The sequence below is a fragment of the Sceloporus occidentalis genome, unplaced genomic scaffold (assembly GCF_023333645.1).
Source record: "Sceloporus occidentalis isolate IW3139 unplaced genomic scaffold, rSceOcc1.0.p SCAF_2, whole genome shotgun sequence".
In the NCBI taxonomy this organism is placed as follows: Eukaryota; Metazoa; Chordata; class Lepidosauria; order Squamata; family Phrynosomatidae; genus Sceloporus; species Sceloporus occidentalis.
In genome coordinates this window covers 130,119,324-130,141,362 of record NW_028316982.1, presented here as the reverse complement: position 1 = coordinate 130,141,362, position 22,039 = coordinate 130,119,324, and the positions used below count along the sequence as shown (strand labels likewise).

At 42.5% G+C, this 22,039-nt stretch overlaps 1 protein-coding gene across 1 annotated transcript in view; it reads right to left on the bottom strand.

Moving 5' to 3' along the window:
• LOC149319037 (uncharacterized) overlaps nt 1-21,113 on the bottom strand; it is a 44,474-nt gene extending 23,361 nt beyond the window's left edge. Inside the window, exon 1 of the mRNA XM_089510979.1 lies at nt 20,397-21,113. Coding sequence (XP_089367105.1) covers nt 20,397-20,981 — 585 coding nt within the window. The 5' untranslated portion in view covers nt 20,982-21,113. The remainder of the gene's footprint in view (nt 1-20,396) is intronic.
• Nucleotides 21,114-22,039: the final 926 nt, after the last annotated feature.

Genomic DNA, 22,039 nt, shown 5'->3' with positions numbered 1-22,039 from the left:
TCGCCTCAGTCTTTGTCCAACAGGAAAACAGTGCTCCGACTGGTGAAAAACAAGCAAGTGATGCAGTAAGTGGACTTCTGCTCTCAATAAGCAAAGGAATAGTAAAGAAACACCTAGCTGCCCTAAATGAATCAAAATCTTCAGGGCCAGATGAACTGCATCTAAACCTATTAAAGGAATTGGCAGATGTAATATTAGAGCCAATGCTGAGCATCTTTGGGAATTCTTGGGAAATATGACCAGTCCCAACTGGCTGAAGAAGAGTGAATGTTGTTCCCATCTTCAAAGAGGCAGAAGGGAGGACCTGAACAATTACTGATTAGTAAAATTGACAACAATACCAGAAAAGGTTCTAGAATGGATTATTAAACAATCTACTTAGAAAGGAATGCTGCAATTACTAAGGGTCAGCATGGCTTTCTTAAAAACATGCCAAACCAATCTGTAGATTTTTCCTCTATAATATTTCCAAAATCTGTCCATATCTCTCTGCTTCTACTGCAAAGACTTTGGTCCATGTCTCGACTTGACTACTGCAACCTTCTCTTGGCAGGGCTTCCTCTCTCTCACCTCCACCCATTGATTTCTGTTCAGCATTCAGCTGCTCGTATTATCTCACTCGCTCACCAGTATGACCATGTCTCCCCTCTGTTGTCATCTCTTCACTGGCCCCCCTTTCCCTTCCACATTCGGTACAAGCTTCTCCTGCTCACCTTTAAAGCCCTGCATGGGCTGGCCCCTCCCTATCTCTCTGAACTACTTTCTCCCTACATCCCCATTTGTTCCCTCCATTCTGGTAGCCAAGGTCTCCTGTCCCAGCCCAGGATTTCCACGGCCCCGTCCTGGATTCGTCCCTTCTTGCTTGCCGCCCCTCACTCCTGGAACCTCCTCCCCTTACAAACACGACTCAACACGTCTCTAACCAGCTTCAAAGCCGAGTTAAAGACCATATTGTTTAGGGAAGCGTTCCCAGGGAGTCTGTGATTGTGTCCTGGTTGTTCAGATGCTTGACTCAATAGTGGATATTGCTGTTTTAACTTGTTTCATATGATGTTTTTTATTTGTTGTTTTAACTTTTAGATTGTACGCCATAGGTAGGCTTTTATATTCTTGATTTTACTTGGTTTTGTACAGCGCCGTGTAGATTTACGGCGCTTTATAAATAAAGTTAATAATAATAATAACAACAACAACAAGGACTCTGCATTGTCTTCCCAGTTATTTTCTAGATCAGATGCTAAAAGACTCTGGGAATGGGTACATAACTGTGCCACACAGGAATTACAGTGGGCCTTCTACATTCTCTGGGATTAGGGGCACAGGACCCTTGTGAAAGTGGGAAAACTGCAAATAAAAAAACACTTTCCTCTCTAGGAATTTCTAGGACTTCCAGTGCTGTCAACATTTGCTGGAAGTTGACCAAAGAATTGTACTGGAAGACCTACAAATGCCTAAAGAAGTGTTTTCTCTAATAATAATAATAATAATAATAATAATAATAATAATATATTTATTTGTATCCCGCCCAATCAATGAGGAATCTGGGCGGCTAACAACAGTGGAAATACAAGAAAAATACAATAAAAAGCAAACGAATCCCTTTCCCAGCCCCCCAGCGATATAAAACAGACAATAACAATAAGCAATATCAATACAGTGGCAATCAATAGGAAAACATAACACTGTTACAAGTCAAACAAGGTTCATAGAAAATCCATTCCCCAAGCCCTCTAGGGATCTCTGGGTCCTCCAGTGCAACTCCATGGTCAGTTTCCAGTAGTGTCATGCTGGAGAACCTACAGATTCGTAGAAAGAAGATATTAATCAAATCTATGAATATTCAAATCCACAAAAATCAAAGCCACAAATATAGGGGGCCAACTGTACTATGGTTCTGTGAAAATCAGTTACATAATTAAATTCTCACACAAGCTTAATGTATCCCCCCCCCCCCAATGAGGTTTCCTTATGTGTCTCTGTATGATTTATTGCTTGTGCCTTGACTCTTTCTAACATCTCTCTCATTTGGAAGCATCATTCTGCCTTATTTCTCTACTTATTTCTCCAGATTTAGAGACACCAGATTTCTGTTCTGCTACCTGTTGCAACTCATGAATCATACTTCTCTGCATGCATATTGCATTCCTGCTTTGAACTTGTTTCCTTTCTGGAGGAAAATGTATCCAAATCAGTGACTAAATCTGAAGCACCTGTTGGTGGGGGGTCACGGACTCTTTTGGGACTATGGAGGGAGTGTATACCACAATATCATTTAAAAGTACAGGTAACTGGATACCAAAGTACAATGTCTTTTTTATTTCTGAAAAAAGAGTGCCTCAGCTATTTTGGGGAAGAAAAACCTCAGCAATAGAAGTAACAATGTTTGGGTACTCGCCACAGCAGCTTAGGATGCTCATAGTGCTTCACATCCTTTACATAAATTCCAACAATAATCTTCTAAATTAGAATAATATTGCTGGCCCCACAGATCCAGCTGGTGGCTCTGCATTTTGGAGGAGGCTGAAATACAATGGCTTGCCCACAGTTATCTAGAAACTTAATAGCAGAGGCCTGCCTGCTTCACACACCATCATTAGCTGCTCCACTATAGTTTGAAATATCTGCTTGAAGTATTTGTCCTCACAATTACAACCCTTTCAATGTACATTTGGATATTCACTCCTAGGTGTCCGTTCCATTCAGTGTAAAAATGTGGAAATGGGATATACAATGTTGGTTAATCTTTCTCTAACTGCTGTTTAAGAAAAAAATCACTGGCCTGAAGTCAGTTTCTATCTCTCATAGGAGCCATGCTATGGGAAAAAATGTGAAATAACTATTCTGCTTAGTTGTTTTGCACTAAGCCTGCTTTGCCTTTCAGTGTGTTTAGCCAATAAGTGAAGTCTCATAACTATGACTGACATTTTAATAGCAGCCTTTACTCTGCTTTGATGCATTCTCCTTTTCATTCCAATGGCTATATTGCCTTTTGTCGAATCTCTGCAATGAGCTCTGCAACAGACCTCATCTAGACTTCCTTCCCAAACTGTAGCATTAATCCAGGGAACTGGAAGAGGATGAGTCAAGTGTATAGGTAATTCTCTCTCTCTCTCTCTCTCTCTCTCTCTCTCTCTCTCTATATATATATATATATATATATATATATCAGTCAAAGGTGTGAGACTTCACTTTTCAGCTAAACACCTTAAAAGCACAGCAGTCTAGTTTTTTGCAAAACAACTGAACAAAATAGTCACAGCACATTTTGTTGCACGTCTTGAGCTTCGAGAAAAATTAGAAATTTGCTTTTTAAAAAACCCCCAGGAATGAATTGAATCCACGACAGCTAATCATACAAATGAGTATGGAATGCACACCTGAATTCTGAGTAATTTGGCAACTTTACAGCCAGATACAAGAAAATTTGTGACAATAAACAGATATCTGGAACTCTGTGGAGGGTGAAGCAGCTTGGGTGAGAAGGAGTATCCAGCAGGAGAACAGTTACTGATCAGCTCCCGGCGCAGTTAACCTACTTAACTCTCCTCCTCAGAAACCACTTCCAGAATTAAAGTACCTGTCCTGTATATGACTTACGTCAGGTCTCATAATTTATTCCCCCGGAGATAAATATAGATCTTTGGGGCTTACTCTGTCAGAACTTCTTAGATAAGATTTCAAAACACATGACTTGCAATTTCATCCTTTTCCTGTATCGGCATGCTATCTGTATAGGAAATTCTTATCTGAAGCATTGTTAGGCAAGTTTACTGAAAACCAGATATCAGAAGCAACAAGTTGAAGTCACACAGTAACCTGTAATGAGTTGTCTTTTCAGTAACAAGGAAACAATGGAGTTCTATTTCTGAAGTACTATTAACTGGTAATGAGCAATGTATTTGTGTGACTTTTAGAAGAGCATTTTTAGAAACATTTTGACAGGCAAGTTTGTGCCATTCCCTTTTACGCATAAAATGGCACAGAAGGGTGCCATTGTATCTGAAAGGTGTTATTGGGGCTGGGTGGGGATGCAAAAATGTGAAGAGATGAAGCAGATCAGTGGCGAAAGCATAACTGTACTGGTTTTTAACAGCCTTCTTCCAAACTGGCACCTTCCAGATGTGTTTTCCCACCACACCCAGTCATCAGTCAGATTGTGAAATTTGTACACTTCTGGTAAGTGCCAGGTTAGGGAGGGAAACTTAAAATCCTCAATGTGGTTTGGAGGAACCCAAACAAAATGGGGCACTGGTGATCAGTGCTATCAACTATTATATGTCAGTCTCTGTCTGGAACGTATAGTTTCTAATATTAAAACAAACAGCTAAAATTATTTAAAATGACAACGTAAATGGATTTAATGTTTGAGCTGAGTACCCACTACCATAGTGTGTCAAAACGTTTTCTACTGTCTGCTGAAAAATCTCATGATAACAGGAGACTTCTTTTGCAGATCAGATAACAGTCTCTTTTACCTGGAGCCTCAAGATAGTCTCAGAATGTTCTGGTCCTATAAAAGATTATGGAAAGAACTCATCAGAGCCGACTGTGGAGAGAGTATTAGAAACTTGGGTCAATTTTACTATATTCTGTTTTACTCCAGAAGTAAATATGAATCATGGTACATAAAAAGCATGAGCTGAAAATAAATGGGAAGCATGCACTGTCCCAGAAAACAAATAAACAGCAGCAGTTTCACATTTAATTCTTTCTGCACTGTTTCTGAGGCAACACTAAAGTGTTTCTGCATGGATCAAAATGGATATGGCAATTTCATCACACCCATCTATGCTGCTGAAAAATATGCAAGCTTTCGAGCTTCAGGAACCTCCTCATCAGTCAGCAAGAAAAGGTAATTTAATATGCATTCAAGAACAGCTATAGCAAACACATCCAATGCTGTACTTTGTACATCAAATGATGTATTTAGCTAGTAAGATATTACTGGAATGAGCTAATCTCTCTCCATCTCATTGTTCTTGATATGACGACATCGTTTGATATGATGAAAATGCTAAAAAAATTAAAATCTGGCCTAACTGAGCACATTAACATAGTTGTGTCAAACTTTTTTCAGCTCATACAATAAAGCCTCAGTATTTGGTATAAGTGAAGACATAAATCTACAACAAATAAAAATGTCCAAGCCTCTGTAAAATGGAGCTAAATGTTGGTTCTTAGATATTATGAAGCCTATGTAGGTACAATCAAGCCATATCTCCTCTATAAGCATATAACATCATATCATTTTGTTCAGAACATCCCTGCTCCCATGTTCCTTTTTACCTGTGGAAAACATGAATGCCAGCCATATATCCAGTATAACATCTAGTAAGTTTCTATGTATCATCCATAACTCAGGACCATCGAGCTCAAGGCTATCAAAAAGACATGTATGTAATGTTAAATATTAGTTTAATGTTGCTTCTGAGTTCAATGTTCTCCCCTTTCCTTTCATTCTCAAAATGGGGACAGTGGAAACCTTCACTTCTTCATTACCTATTGTTTACATCTCAACCTTAGACTGTGGTTACTTTTAACTATGGTCTGTTGAACAAGTTAGCTTCTTAAACCTTAGTTTGAAGTTGTGTTGTTTCAACAAACAACAATTATGAACATTCACATCTAACCTTGTTTTCTAAAGCTAAAAATATGTGACTAATCTAATATGAAGAGGAGAGGATCATAATAACTTGTAGCTGAGGCAGGTACTTTCATTCCGCCACAAAAGGTATGTGTGGAGGGAGATGATACTATATTCAACAAACTTAACTACAGTATTAAACCCAGAACTATTGTGGGGTTTTTTCTTAGCATGTATTTTTGTGATAAATAATAAATGAACAAATAAAATAAGAGACACTAAAAATCCAAAACTCCACTGTATTAACACAATGGCTCTTCATATAATAGATAAACCTTCACCCTTACTCTCTGCTTCTGTTGTGCAATTGAGCAAATCAGTAGCACCTATTCATTACACTAATTAGGATCTGGGAAACTGCAATAGAAAGATTATCTATATGATAACATTCACAGAGGAAGGATCAACATTAAAACTTGATGTACTACAAATCTTGGCTACAGATGTTAAGCTATTATGGATGGAATAACAACTGTGACATTATTATTATTATTATTATTATTATTATTATCCTTTATTTATGAAGCGCTGTAAATTTACACAACATAAGTTGTGACAATAGGTTCTGTTATTGTATAGTGTAACAGGCTGATTTTAGATAAAGAAAACAAAGTCTTTATTAAAAACAACAGAAAGGATGCGTGCCTTTTGAGCATACATGTTTTGATTATTAATAAGTTTATCAAGTTGCTCTTTTTTTCTAGTACATCAAAAAATGAGTTATCTTTTCCTTACAATTAAGTATTTACAGGATAGTTAGTAAATACAAGACAGCCTTCCTAGATCGAATCAAGCAATCTATGTAGCCTAACATCCTGTTTCCAACAGTCATCGACCTGCTGCCTCTAGGAAGTCCTCAAGCAGAAGACATGGAGACAACACTCTTTGCACATTGTCTGGCCTCCCCACCATGGGATGTGTATAGTTAATAGCCACTGACTGATACATGCCTCCTTCATAACATTGTTCATACCCCTGTAAGAACATCTTAAGCTAGCAGTCATTATTACAACCTTTGGCAGTATATGGTTTTGTGGTACCTTAAAGACCAACACATGTTTTGTTATTTTTATCGCAACAGTTTGGAAACAGTTACAAGGCTAATCCTCTTAGTTTTTTGTGGGTTTTTTGGGCTATGTGACCACGTTCTAGAAGAGTTTATTCCTGACCAGCACCTGATGCTGGTCCTGACCACAGATGCTGGTTTATTCACCAGCATCTGTGGCTGGCATAATAATAATAATAATAATAATAATAATAATAATAATAATTTGTTTTATTTATATACCGCTATTCCAAAGATCATAGTGGTGAATGTTGGCATAGAAGAAAGCTGGGCACACGCACACACTATGTGACCCTGGGTAGACAGGAATGATTTCCATGTTAATCTGTGTATTGTTCTGTTGTTGATGCCAGGGCCTCAGGGCAACAGAACAACACACAGATTAACATGGAAATCATTCCTGCCTACCCAGGGTCACATTGTGTGTGTGTGTGTGTATACATGCATACATACATGCACACATACAGCTCTCTTCTATGCCAACATTCTCTGAAGATGCCAGCCACAGATGCTGGCAAAATGTATCTGGCAAACCAGCAAAGATGTGCCCTCATCTTGGGCAGTTCTCTGAGTAGACTGATTTCCAGGACAACCAAAGTTTTCTTAATTCCCTACTGAGCCAGAAACTGGATTTAAAGTTATCCATATAATCGACACTCATTTAAAAACACCTGAAGTTGAACAGCCAGTCATGTTCCAGTAATTTAATAAAGAACTAAATATTAGGCACTAGTTGGAAATTATCCAACACCTGTGAGTTCAAAAAAAAGCATTCAATAAATTTATTTCTGATTCCTTAAAGCTCTTCAAATTCCTTACCTATATGCCTTATACATCAGTTTAGCCAATGTTAATCCCCCCCCCCCATATTTGAGCAATACATCTGCTGTTTAACCCTCCCATTTTTTCCTCTTTCCTCAGCACTGTTATTTAATCATCCTGGCATCCTCTTGGACTTGCTTCTACCTTTTATTAGTCGGTGGTATACATTTTGTCTGGATCTCTGTCATAGTGGTTTTAATAATCCCTAAACTTCCTAATGGGGTTTAATTATCCTCTTAAGTTTTATTTAATCTTCTCATTTTTGAAAAAAAAATACTCTTCTGAAATTAAATATGTCTGTAGGCAACTATTGTTATGACTTTAAGGCAGTCTTCCAGCTATATGATACATCTGATAATTTTATGGTCAATATTCTTAAGTGGTTTGGCAACTATTGTATCTTTGACCAGATGTTCTGCACCTATTAGTATTAAGATAATAGTCACTTTCCCGCTTGTCTGCCCTGTGACTAACCATTCTATTCTAAGGCACACTTGTTTATTTAAAAATACCATCTCTCCATAGAAACATGAATGTCAGTTTACTCAGTGAGTTCAAGGGTAGTTGAATTCCTCAACTTTATTCTTTTCTCTATCTTAAAGGTGTTTTAAAACTAGCATTTCCCAGGGAATTCGCTTTAGCAGCATTTCAGTGTTGCTCCTCTTTCCATTCCATCAGCTTCACCCTTTACCATGTGTGGTCTTCCCCACACCCAACAAACTTATTTACTTGTCATGCAAGCTCTGTGAGCCCAGAAGGTAACCAAAGATTTTTAAAACTGATGTGGCAAGTGGGAAATAATGGAGTGTATTTGCTTATAATTCATCCTTTCTCTAGATAAATTATATAGTTTATAGTTTAAGGGAGAGAATTCCCATACTAGTAATAAATGCACAACTGGAGGAAAGTAAATTTGGACAGTATATTATTGCCAGAGACTCAGGCTACTTTCAGGGCTCCTGTACACCTGGCAGCGTAGCGCACATGTTGCTATGTTGCTGCTTCCTCAGCTCAGAAGACTACAGTGATACTCAAAAATACCTAACAGCCACAATAATCCAACACAAAGTTGGGTCCACTGAAATAAATAGGCTTAGGTGTGTCTAGCTCTGCATCAAACTGTGGTCCAAATCTTGGTGAAAGAGTTGGAACAAGTGCAACCTAGTGAAACACTGCAGTTTATTGCACCGGGGATAAAACGTTCCCCGATGCGTTACACTGTGCACGTGCGGGGGCGCGCACGGAGTGTGATGGGAACCCGATGGGGCCCAAAACGCTAGTTTACTACACAGCAGAACGCCGCCGCCACCGCCGAGCGTTCCCATCGAGTTCCAGGGAACACCATTTCTGCTATAAACTTCACTGGTATTGCATATTTTGGCAGCCATGTCCATAATAAACAGAAAACCTAGCACAGAATAGACAAAGGCTTTTCTTCATATTCTGGATAATCTGTGTCCTAAACACACTTTTTTCATGAAAGAAATAGTAAGATGTAGCTATTAGAGGGTTGGACTGGGGCAGGGAGCAGATGGCAGGGAAAAGCTGGCTTACCTCCAGAGTTTCCCAATTTGTGGAGAGAACCCTCTGACCACACCACCAACTCCCACAATGGCCCAATAACTGACATGCAATCCATCACCCTTCCTGCTTTGAGGAAGGACCTACCAAAACAGAACATTCACAGCTATAAGTCATACTGCATCATTATTTTTTCCCAGTTCGTCACAAGTGCATGCACATGTGGTCACAGATGCTCTGCCAACAGCTGTTGATAACCCTCCTGTCCCACCCAGCCAGCAGGCCATTGGATGCCCTGCACAACCAGCTGCTCAATTGATTATCTGCCCACACAGCTCATTCGTGCGCCCAGTGACACAATGGCACAGCACCATCATGGTGCCTCCCTGTACATGCCCTCTTTCTCATCTGTCCCCCCATGCTCCCCCTGCTTGGCTGGCTAGTTTGTTACTCTCTCTCTCTCTGGCTTTGCTTTGCGAATGAAGATTCAGGAAGGACTCATCCCACGCTTTGTACAAGTGCGTTGGTGACTAAAAAGGCTTTGTTAACGTCTTTATGAAATCCATTGTACTGTTAATAATCTGACATACTTGACATCATTTAACTCCATGGGGTATACAATGGGTTGGCAGTGCAACTGCCCACTTGTCTGCTTGTGCAATTGATTCACAGGTGGCTACCAAAAACAATTATGGCCATCAGTGGTACTGGTGGCTTGCCCTGCGCAGGGTGCTTGCTCTTCACCACTTCTGCACTGGTGCACAAGCCGCATACTCTGTTTTGGAGTGGTGCAAATGAGGTTGTTTTTTTGCTCTGGTGTTTAGCCTCAGGGTGTGGCTTGGTTCTGTTTTCCTCCTGTTTCAGGCTTGTGTATCATCTGAACAGGTAGATTTCATAGCAGTGTGGGGCTGTTTCTTTTAGCCCACATGGGCAAACACTGGGACATGGGAGATCCCAAGTAATTTTCTGTTAACCTGACATAACTCATAGGGTTCTTGTGAGAGTAAAAAAAAAAAAAGGGGGGGGGATGGAAAGTAAATAACTACTCCTCCTCCAGCTTAAAAAAATTGCATATAAAAAAGCAAGGAAGAAAGTAAGGACAAACAATTGTAAAGCAGAAATACAGTATTGTTTTGGACATATTCTCTGGTAATGCAAACTCAGTATTAGTGACCCATTTTTCAATGCAGCATTAAATAATAAAAATACTATTATCAGACATGCATAAATTGAACTCTGTTGAAAGGTCTGATGTAATTAGTAATTAGCAGAATTTGTTCCAGTGAATAGTTTTACTGACCATATTTTTCAGGCTAAAAGTGGTGCCTTTGATTCTGTTTTTTTCTGCTGCTTTCCTAAAAGAGGAAGATGGACAGGATGTTTGACCGGTGAGCCTCTAACTGTGGCATTTCTCCTTACTTTCTGACTTGCTGGCTAGCAAGGGAGGCATTACTTTCAATACTTCAGTGACACAGTCCCAGCTGTTTAAGAGTCTTGTTATATGATGACAAAGAAGAAATGGCAAAAAATCTTAGGATGACAAACAAGTAAACCAGAAGCGTATAACTTTCTCCTAGCTGATAACACGGATTAACTGCTCTAAAAAAAGTGCCAGTCCTTTTTGACATTATTGGGAGACCTTAGAAATTGAGACAAATTGACAAACTGAAAGAAAGCTAGCAAGTCAATAATGCAGAGTAATCAGATGGATTTAATTCTTATCTAAGTAGTATTCAAAGAGATAGCCATATCAGGCTGTTTCAGCATAAAAAGGCATAAAGTAGCACATTAGACACTAACTGATACATTAAAGATGCTACCGTATGGCTTTTTCACATAGCTGGAGATAATTATGACGGCGGTAGTAGTAGTGTGGTGATGATTTAATCAACTTTCTAAAACCAAAATAATTCTGATGACTTGCAGAAAAATTCAAACCAAAAGTGGTGCTATGTTCTGATATGTCAGTAAGGCACTAGGCCTGACATTTTCTGCAAGATGCAAACAGTGCTGTTGAAGACAGTATTAGATTCTCTAAATATGTGGTCCTTTGAATGTGGGACAGCAGATCTGCAAAGTCAGCTAGATGAGAATGTGGTGAGCATGCAACCCAGACAACAAGCACTGAAGTTGCATGTCACAACAGAGTAAATTTCTGTAGCATATTCCAGGCTCTCTTGATGTTTGGTTCTTCCTCAAAGTTTTCCTCAAATAAAATGTCAGTTGAAAGAGAGGGCCCTGCTCAGGCAAATATTTGGAGGCATTTCTAGACAACCATTTTGATAAGATTAGCAACATTTCTCCAGGGAGTTTTGTACACTGCTGTTTATAAAACATTAAAATGTCATGGGGTGACAACCTGGTAAGGAGCCCTGACAGAGCCAGAAAAGATTAGGAAGATGGGTAGGAAATCGACAAGGTACGATTTTTCTATTAGAATAACTTATTGCTTTCTGTGAAAAAGATTACATGTTAACAGAACTAAGGTGGGATACTGAAGTTTATGTACAGCATTAAGGTGGTTTGAAAGCATTCAGTTAAAAACTACTCCAGCTCTTGGGGCAAGCTCTGAAACAAACAAAACCAACTGTTCATCCAAGTTCATTTTTAATAGAAAAGATGCTACAGATTAAATATGAAATGCGCCCAGAAATATACCTGTTGAATATGTTAAATAAGATATCCCCAAATATAGAAAGAAGGCATTGGAGAATTCTTTTGTATTTAATAACTGCTGCAAAACTGACAATAATCCAGTATTGGAAAAGCTTAGAAACACCAAAAATAGATGAATGGTTACTTAAATTAACAGATATGATAGAAAACGGCATGTTTAAAACACAAGGTGACAAATGAATGGTCGGGAATAGTTGAATTTTGTAAAGAAAGATGGAAATAAGAGCAGGAATCTATATTGTGATAAAATATTTATGTGTAAAATGACTGTTAACAAAAACTTACTGATGATTAATCCTAGAAAATGTTACCACTACAAATGGATAATCAATGCTGAAATTCTGATGTAATGTGTGCGTTACTCGAGGGGAGGAGGACGTTACGTTACTATAACTAAAATGGAGGATTTTGCTCCAATTATGTGGAATGAAACCCTCTGATAAGTAAAATTATGTGTTTATTTGTTGTTTTTATTTTATAAAAAATTTAATAAAACAAACTAGCTATTCATCACTTTTTCAGAATGCCTGCATGGCTTAGGTCCAAGTGATTTGAAAGAAAATATCTTCCTGTATGAGCTTACCTCTGAGATCTTTGGGGGAGGCCCTTCGCTTGGTCATATCACCTTCACAGATACATCTATTAGGCACATGGAGAACAGCCTTTCTGGTGGCTGCCCCTAGGCTCTAGAGGTCCCTCTCAGAGGAGGCTAAACTAGCTCTCTCCCAGTTGCTCTTTCTTCATCAAGTGAAAACTTTTCAGTTGCAGCAGACGTTTAAAAATTGGCTGCTAGGACGTTTCACAGCATTTTATCTTTTCATTTCAAGGTGTTTTATCTGTTGTCTTTTAAATGGAGTTGTTTTAAATTCTATCCGTAGCTTGACTACATTTTAACAATAACACCGTTGTATGTTTTTAGTTATGTTTTTGTGTGTGCATTTATCTGTATTTATTTTAAACTTTGTAAGCTACACTAAAGGGAAGATCATCCAAGCTACTGTACTCCCCATCACTATGTATGGATGTCAGTGAAGAAAGCTGATAGAAAGAAAATAAACTTATTGGAGATGTCGTGCTGGAGAAGAGTGCTGAGGGTACTGTGGATGGCCAAGAAGACAAGCAAATGGGTTCTAGAACAGATCAAGCCTGAACACCCCCTGGAAGCCAGGATGACAAAATTGAGGCTGTTGTATTTTGGCCATATCATGAGAAGGCATGCCTCATTAGAAAATACATTAATGTTAGGAAAGGTAGAGGGCAGTAGAAAGAGAGAAAGACCACTTGCCAGATGGCTGGACTCAATCAGAGAGTCCGCGGACATGAGCTAGGTAGTCTTGGAGATGTCTCATCCACAGGGCCATCATGAGTCGAGGTTGACTCGAGGGCAGTTAACAAAAACAACAAAAGTGGTTTGAGCCCCAGTACCAGGAAAAAGATGAAATGGTGATGAGGGTAACAGTGGGGAAAAGCTGTGATTGGCACTCAGTTACTAGTAGTGCCAGTGATACTACCAAAATGCCAGAGCAGTAGTGTATTTAAAATAATCACTTGTTTTCACTTTAAAAAGTCATGAACAGAGAGTAAATGAGTACTCCACAGAAGGTATGTATGCCTCCAAGGCAAGTCCCAAGGTCAGGCTGCAGTTGGGTTCATGCCACAAAAGAAGCTGCCACTGTCAACACTTGTCTTTGCCAAGCCAATATGCTGCTGTACACACTGGCTTTGAGAGTGAGAAAAGAGAGAGATTGAGAAAGAGAGAGAATGAGGGCATGAAGCCCTATCAATTCTCCCTGGTCATCTTTCTTTGTTCTTCCAACAGAGCAACCATATTTGCCAATGAGGAAGGCACAAACTATGGTGGTTTTGAAAAGGCTCACTCGTTTTTGACAACAACAACAACAACAACAACAACAACAACAACAACAAAGCTCCTGAATGAAAAAGAGAGCACACCAAAATCTTTGGAGTTTATCAGACAAGAGAAATTTGAAGTATAATCCAATGGCAATCCGAATGCAATTATGGGGTTTCACGTTATTGTGTGATAAACTCCCATACACAATTTTGGCCAATGTCAAGCTATTTTCGGGCAATGGGAAGTCAGTTCGAATGCAATTCAAATTCATGTAAATTAGCTGAACTAGCGAATTCACATGAATGCATTATGGCCCCACTTTCCTTTCATTCGAAATTAAGAGAAATTCCTCCCGTGTGATAAACTCCTTTGAATCCTCTGCTTTGAGTCTCATAGGAAGTGGGCCTGCTTTTATAGAGCATGGTTCTGAGACCAGATAAAGCTGGAAAACGTCATCAGGGCTTTCTTTTCCAACTTTGGTATATGTTCTTCTCTCAGTCAGAATCCACTCAGAAAAAATTGCTTTGTCTGTGTTAAATTTTATTATAATAATTGTTTAGTCTTTGATAAAATTGTTAAATTTTAAAAAGAGGTGCCATTTTATTTTGATCTATTAAACTATTATTTCTATTTATAGCCTGCTCTTTTTGGGAAAGGTCACCTATGTCTGACACAAAGCTTGAATTCCAGATGTCTCCCACCCAAGCACACAACAGGGACCCTCAACATCCGTCAGAATCACACAATCCAAAACCTCACAAAATCCCCAGCATTTAATACAGCAAACTACAATTCTCCTCGCTTTTTCTTATGGAACCTAAAATGAAAAGTCCACAAGTGGCCAAGATTTTTATTAGAATCTGCTACAATTCCACAAAATTGCGCAGGTTTACATGTTTCCTAGAATTCTTCATCAGGTTAGGTGGCAAAAATTAAGGAACAAGGAAAAGGTGGCATCTAACCTGAGGATGCATGATCCCTCCTTATTGATCAGTAATTCAACAAAGGCTGAAATCTCCAACTTGGGACTGGATTTAAATCAAAGACTTCAGCGGCTTAAAAGATCCAGCCATTTTAAAAAGCCATGAAATAGTATCGCAAGAATTTGCGTTCTGTGAGGCAAACACACTCGTCCCTCTACATTCACAGCTTTAACTTTTGCAGCTTTGATTATTTGTGGATTTTATTAATATGTTCTTTCTAGGAATATCCCGGTTCTCCAGCGTAACTCTGTGGTCAACTTTAACCAAAAACTGCACTGAAGGACCTAGAGATTACTAGACTGAACACTCCACTTGCCATTTGTAGCTCCTCCAATGCAATTCTATGGCCAATGTCTGGCAGATGTTGACCACAGAGTTGCACTGGAAGACTTAGAGATTCCTAGAGAGGTATCCTCTCAGGTAAAAATAGCATTTTTGTTATTTGCGGTTCTTCCACATTCACAGGGGTCCTGTGCCTGACCCCAGCAAATGTGGAAGGATGAGTATACTTTGATATTTTGGCAGCAGAATGGCTCTGTTCCACTCTGGGGCCCAACAAAACTCCATTCCCAGAATTTCATAGTCTTGAGCCAGGGCAGTTAATGCAGTCTCAAACCAGAATATTTCTGCAGTGCAGATACAGCATTGGATTTCAGAGCTTTCACTTTGGGGGGAAAATGTTATGAGCACATAGCTCATGAACTGACAGGAAATTGTCTTTGATTAACAGGAAAATATAATTTACACCCGGCGTGAGACCTGTGTGAACTTTTGAGAATAGCAGTGTTGCATCCAAGTTTACTTTTTTGGCAGGAGGGTGGGGGAAAAGGCAATCACAGGTCAGGCCAAATCCCACAGTGTCAAGCAATTAGCTGCATACCGTTCATTGTTTCATGATCCTAGCCAAGAACCCAATGTTCCTTTAGTGTCCCCCCCCCCCCCAAACCAAAGCACTCTCCCTTCCCTGTAACCTGATAATCAGATTAGGCACTAAGACTTGAGATCTTGGGTAGAAAATTTGAGGTGGACCTTCAATGAAGTTGCATGTTTGCAGGCCGGTTCTAGGTACTTTCCCCACCCTAGGTGAGAAATATTTTGGCACCCCTGTCGCCCCTCATAATTATTTTCACCCCTTGATCTCCGCTGTTTCATTTGTTAAAGCTAAACATGACATAAAAGTTAGGTTCCAATCTCTCCTCACAGTATTGAGAATTAGTCAAAAAGCCAATTAGGTTTTTACAGGTTAAAGATTTTGTTTATTGCTGTGATATTTGGAATGGAGACTAATGCGTACATATTCATTTTGCAAGCTTGAATCATTATTCATTCTAATGATGTGGAAAAATGTGGATCCCATCCTATGAATTTGTGGGGTAGTGGTGGTCCATCTATGACCCCTAAAAACTGAAAATCTTCACCCAAGGGGCAGAAAAGGGTGTCACAAGAAAGAGAAGAAAACCAGTAGAGTCACCAGGTGAGAGGACCAGGGCTGCAGTTTGATACCACTTTAGCTGCCTTTGGCTCCCATGGTGACCAGCTGTCCTAACCGCAAAGGAGGACAAGGCACCGCAAAATGTAGGGCTTTCAAGTAAAATGGAGGACATGACCAAGTAAAAGCTGAAACCCCTCATATAAATATAAATTCCTCCTGAACAGAAGACTGAAATGCAAGATATACTCTGGAAAAAGAGGACATCTGGTTATCCTCCTGGTTCCATGCTATGGAGCCCTGGGATTTGTAGTTTGTTGTGGCTCCAATGCTCTCTGACTGAGAAGGCGAAATCTCCTCCAAAAATCCAAATCCCAGGATTCCATAGCATGGAGCCAGGGCAGTTAAAGCAGTGTCAAATCGCATTATTTCTGCAGTGTAGATGCAGCCCATGAAAAAAGGATGGGAATGGCTCCAGGGCGAGAAAGAAAAGACACACAGTAGGCACAACCACCAGGAGTAGGCAAGTCACCCTCTCTCAGCCTCAGAGGAAGGCCATGGCAAAGCTTCCCTGAACTCATATTGCCAAGAAAACCCCATGGTAGGTTTGCCTCAGGGCAGGACAGACCTCCTCCTTTTCCAGGACATGTCCTCCATTCCAACCTTCTGTCCTGGAGATATTACATCCTCCATTTTGAGCACGACTAAGAAGCATGCATTTACATTTCTAGGAGTGTTTTGAGCTTTTCTTGAGTCCTGTCCTCCCTTTTTCTTGAATGTCTTCCATTTTGTGGTGTCTTCCTTTGCGATGAAGACATCTGAGAAGAAGACCAAGCTTTTAAAATGGATTGTTGGAGCCAGTGTTTGAGTTGTGGACTAGTTGTTTGAGCACTGGACTATGACTCTGGGTTCAAATGTCCGCTTGGCCTTGGAAACCCACTGGGTGGGGCATCACACTCTCTCAGCCTCAAAGGAAGGCCATGGCAAGCCTTTCCTCAACAAGTCTCTCTCTTGGCAAGAAAGAGAGGGAGAGAGGAAGGAAGGATGCAAGGAAGGGGGAAGGAAAGAAGATAAAGGGAAGAAAGGGGGAAGGTAGGAAAGAAGGAAGGAAGAGTGAGTGAGTGAGGGAGGAACAGGAGGAAAGAAAGAGGGAGGGATCCCACAACAAATCCCAACTCCCAGAATTCCATAGCCTTGAGCCAAAAAGAGTGAAAGAGGTGCCAAACCAGGTTAATTCTCCAATGTAGATGCAGCACAGGAGTTGCAGAGCACAGCAAACTTCTTCCCCCCTTCCCTTTTGCAAACACAGCCTGATAAAAATGCCAGGGTTGGGGCCTGCCGGCCGTGCGCACACACCAGCAACACCACAGCAAGTAGCTCTCTCTCCCTGCTATTCACTCACAGGCTGGCAGCTGCTGGCTGCTCCGCTCGCCCCATCCTCCAAACTTCGGCCACTCTCTCTCTCTCTCTGGCCTCCTGGCTCCCTTGCTGCCCCTCTGCCGCCCCTACAGGTTGAGCCTCTAGGCAGTGGCCTACCTGGCCTATATGGATGGGCCGGCCCTGCATATTTGGAAGGTTACTGACAAGGTTCCTTTGGGGCAACTGATGCTGCTGAGCACGGGTGCAAATTATCAAGACGGGGGGGGGGGTGGGGGGGTGGGAAAGAATTGGGACACTGCTGTCCATATTGTGTGACTGAGTTTCCCATGAATAAAAATTGATGGACCATTGCACTTCATTGATAGTATAAGGACGGGATGAGTGTGACATCACAGTATGTAGTGTGATCATCTTTGCACAATAGTGCAATAAGGATGGGAATGTCCCAATTCTCTCCCATCTTTTCCCCAAGTCTGATAATCTCTGGTGTTTCATTCTTACTCTCTTTTGAAAATAGGAGCCAGTGTGAGGTAGTGGTTTGAGTGTTGGAGTATGACTCTGGAGACCAGGGTTCAAATCCTGGCTCGGCCATGAAACCCTCTGGGTGACCTTGGGCAAGTCACACTCTCTCAGCCTCAGAGGATGGCAAAGGCAACCCCTCCCTGAAGAAGCTTGTCAAGAAAACCCTATGATAGGTTTGACTCACCCTAAGACTTGAAGGAACACAAGAACCACAACTACTCTTTTGAAAAGCACCCTTGGGAGGAAGAGCTGACCTGTTAGCCAGTGGTTTGGTGTTCCTGCAGGGTATATAATCTGAGGCAGGGTTTTCTAGGACTAACTAGAAAAGAGGCGACAGTTTCTGGGTGCCAGGAAAGCACCCCTCGCAGGGAAAGCCTGTTCAATGGGGAAGTTCTCTACCTCAGAAGCCACTGAAATGGGACGGACAGCCCTCTCAATGGGGAAGGCACGGAGAAACTTCCCAGTGGATCCCTTGCAAAGCAGTGGGATGGAAGCCCCTTTGAAGGCAGGGTGACCGGGTGTCCTCCTTTTTCTGGACATGCTTTGTATGTTTCCTGTAAGGCTTCCCTGAAGGCCCTGAGCAATTTCAAGTGAGGAAGAGGAGGAGGAAAAGAGCTCCTCTGAGGAAGCGCAGAGTGCATGATTCCTCTCACCAAGCTGCCACCCAGTCTAGGGAGTTTATCACACCAAGGAGATCAGGAGTTTATCCTGTGAATATCCTGGAAAAATTGTGTAATTACATGAAACAATTTCACACAACATCGCCCCAAACCCACCACTAAAGTGGTCACAAAGAAGCATTAATGTGTACTTTTTTTTTTAACTTTTGGGATTGCAGCGACAATGCCTTTCTGATATCACTTTTTGAGTCCCTATATTGGGAGAAATGTAAGATAGAAGAAAAGAAAAGAATAATATATTTGGGCAACTGCGTGTGGTAATCCCTCGCGTGATTACTTGCCATTTCTGCTTCATTGGCTGGATGCTTTCAATGTGCTTTCATCTCTCTTCAGTGCCCAAATCAGCCCCAGTGTGATAAACTCCTAGGATCTGAGGGGCACCATCAAGGCAGGCAGCCACACGGCAAGCCCTGACTTTGGCCCGTCTGTCTGAGGCCTTAGATTGTAAGCCTGAGGGCAGGGAACTGTCTGCATAACTGTCTGTAAGCCACTCTGAGAGGCTTTTCACTGAAGAGCAGGGTATGAATACTCAAAATAAAATAAAAAACATCTATACTATCCAATGATTCTCTATGGGCAAATATTGGACACTGTTTCCCTAGGAGCAAGTGTTTTGCAATGTATCTTTATAGAGAGGCATTCTCCAATGTTTCCCTATGAGCGAGTATTCTGAGATGTATCGCTGGAGGGAAGTATTCCCCAATGTATCCCTATGAGCAAGTATTCCCCAATGTATCCCTATGAGCACGTATTCCCCAATGTCTCCCAATGGGCAAATATTCCCCAATGCATCCCTATGAGCAGGTATTCCTCAATGTATCCCTATGGGCAAGTATTTCTCAATGTATCCCTATGGGCAAGTATTCCCCAATGTATCCCTATGAGCACGTATTCCCCAATGTCTCCCAATGGGCAAATATTCCCCAATGTATCCCTATGAGCAAGTATTCCTCAATGTATCCCTATGGGCAAGTATTCCTCAATGTATCCCTATAAGCAAGTATTCCCCAATGTATCCCTATGGGCAAGTATTCCTCAATGTATCCCTATGGGCAAGTATTCCCCAATGTATCTCTCTAGGGAAGTATTCCCCAATGTAACCCTACGGGCAAGTATTCCCCAATGTATCCCTATGAGCACGCATTCCCCAATGTCTCCCAATGGGCAAATATTCCCCAATGCATCCCTATGAGCAAGTATTCCTCAATGTATCCCTATGGGCAAGTATTCCTCAATGTATCCCTATGGGCAAGTATTCCCCAATGTATCCCTATGAGCACATATTCCCCAATGTCTCCCAATGGGCAAATATTCCCCAATGTATCCCTATGAGCAAGTATTCCTCAATGTATCCCTATGGGCAAGTATTCCCCAATGTATCCCTATGGGCAAGTATTCCCCAATGTATCCCTATGGGCAAGTATTCCTCAATGTATCCCTATGGGCAAGTATTCCTCAATGTATCCCTACGGGCAAGTATTCCTCAATGTATCCCTATGGGCAAGTATTCCTCAATGTATCCCTATGGGCAAATATTCCCCAATGTAACCCTATGGACAAGTATTCCTCAATGTATCCCTATGGGCAAGTATTCCCCAATGTATCTCTCTAGGGAAGCATTCCCCAATGTATCCCTAGGGGCATCTATTCTGGCCTATAGGGATGTATTCTGGAATGGTTCTCTATGGGCAACTCTCTGGCCATGTTTCCCTGGGAGCAAGTCTTCTGCAGTGTTAGGGAGGTGTCCCCCAATGCCTCCCTGGGGGCCCTTCTTCCCGAGGGCCCTCCTCCTCCTCTCCCAGCTGCTGCTGCTGGTACCTGTTTGCGGAGGGCTTCGAAGGCGGCGCTGATGGTGTGGACGCGGGTCCTCTCTCGGGCGTTGGCCAGGAGCCTCCTGGTCTGCTGGAGGGCCTTCATCTCCGAGGGGGGCCCCGGGGAGGGCTCTGACCCGGGAGGAGCAGGAGGAGGAAGAGGAGGGGGACGCCTGCTGCTGCTCCCGCTGCCGCCGGGGGAGAGCGGGGCCTCGGGGCGGCTCCTGTAGAGGGCAGCGGGGGGAGGCGGAGGGGGGAAGAGCCCCGGGGGAGGCGGAGGGGGCCCCTGGAGCCTGGGGGGCAGGCGGGGGTCCCTGGGGCCAGGGAAAGCCTGGCTGCTCCGGAGGTCCAGAGCTTCCTCCTCCTCCTGTTGCTGCTGCTGCTGCTGGGGTTCTGCCCTCCTGGGGGCTGCCCTCCTCCTCCTCCTCCTCCTCTTCTCCTTCTCCTCCTCCTCCTCCTCCTTCTTCTTCTGGTTCCTGCGGAGCTTCTTGAGGCCCCTCAGCTCCTGGAGGCAGAGGCGCTTCCAGCGGGCAGCCTCCCTGGCCCCCTCCTCCTCCTCCTCGTCCTCCGGGAGCAGCTGCATGTTCTTCATGGCCCCCCAGGGGCCCTCCTCCTCCTCAGGCTCCCTCTCTCTCGCTCTCTCAGGGGCAGCAGCAGCAGCAGCAGCCCGGCATCTGGGTTGCCTTAGCCTGGCTTTGCACAGGAGCCCACACCGCACGCTGCCTGTTCCCACCGAGGGAAGGAGGGAGGGAGGGAAGGAGGGGACCCGCCTCTGCCTCTTCTGCCGCCGCCGCCCAGCGGGACTGGAGCCTCCTCCTCCTCCTGCTGCTGCTGCTGCTGCTGCTGCGAAGGGGCAGGAAGCGCCCTCCCCAAGCAAACAGCTGCCCTGCCAATCCCCCCCCTCCCCTCTCTTTTGGAAAGAAGCCCCACTGGCCCCCAGGGAAGCACAGCCCAAGACTGGCCCCCAGGGAGACACGCTGGGCTAGGGTTCCCTGCAAGCAACTGCCCCCCAATGGAGCCCCCTATAGGCAAGTATTCCCCAATACAGTCCTATAGGTAAATACTCCCCAATGTTTCCCTATAAGAAAGTCTTCCCCCATGGATCCCTAGAGAACTGACCAGTGGGGTCCCACAGGGCTCTGTCCTGGGCCCAGTGCTGTTCAACATCTTTATCAATGACTTGGATGACAGAATTGGGAGCATACTTATCAAATTTGCAGATGACACCAAATTAGGAGGAATAGCTAATACTCCAGAGGACAGGATCAAGATTCAAAATGACCTGAATAGACTAGAAAGCTGGGCCAAAGCTAACAAAATGAAATTCAACACGGCGAAATGTAAGGTACTGCACTTAGGGCGGAAAAATGAAATGCACAGATATAGGATGGGGGACACCTGGCTGAATAAAACTACATGTGAAAAGGGATCTGGGAGTCCAAGTAGACCACAAGTTGAACATGAGTGAACAGTGCGATGCGGCAGTTAAAAAGGCCAATGCAATTTTAGGCTGCATCAATAACAGTATAGTGTCTAGATCAAGAGAAGTAATAGTGCCAGTCTATTCTGCCTTGGTCAGGCCCCACCTGGAATATTGTGTCCAGTTCTGGGCACCACAATTCAAAAAGGACATTGAGAAACTGGAGCGTG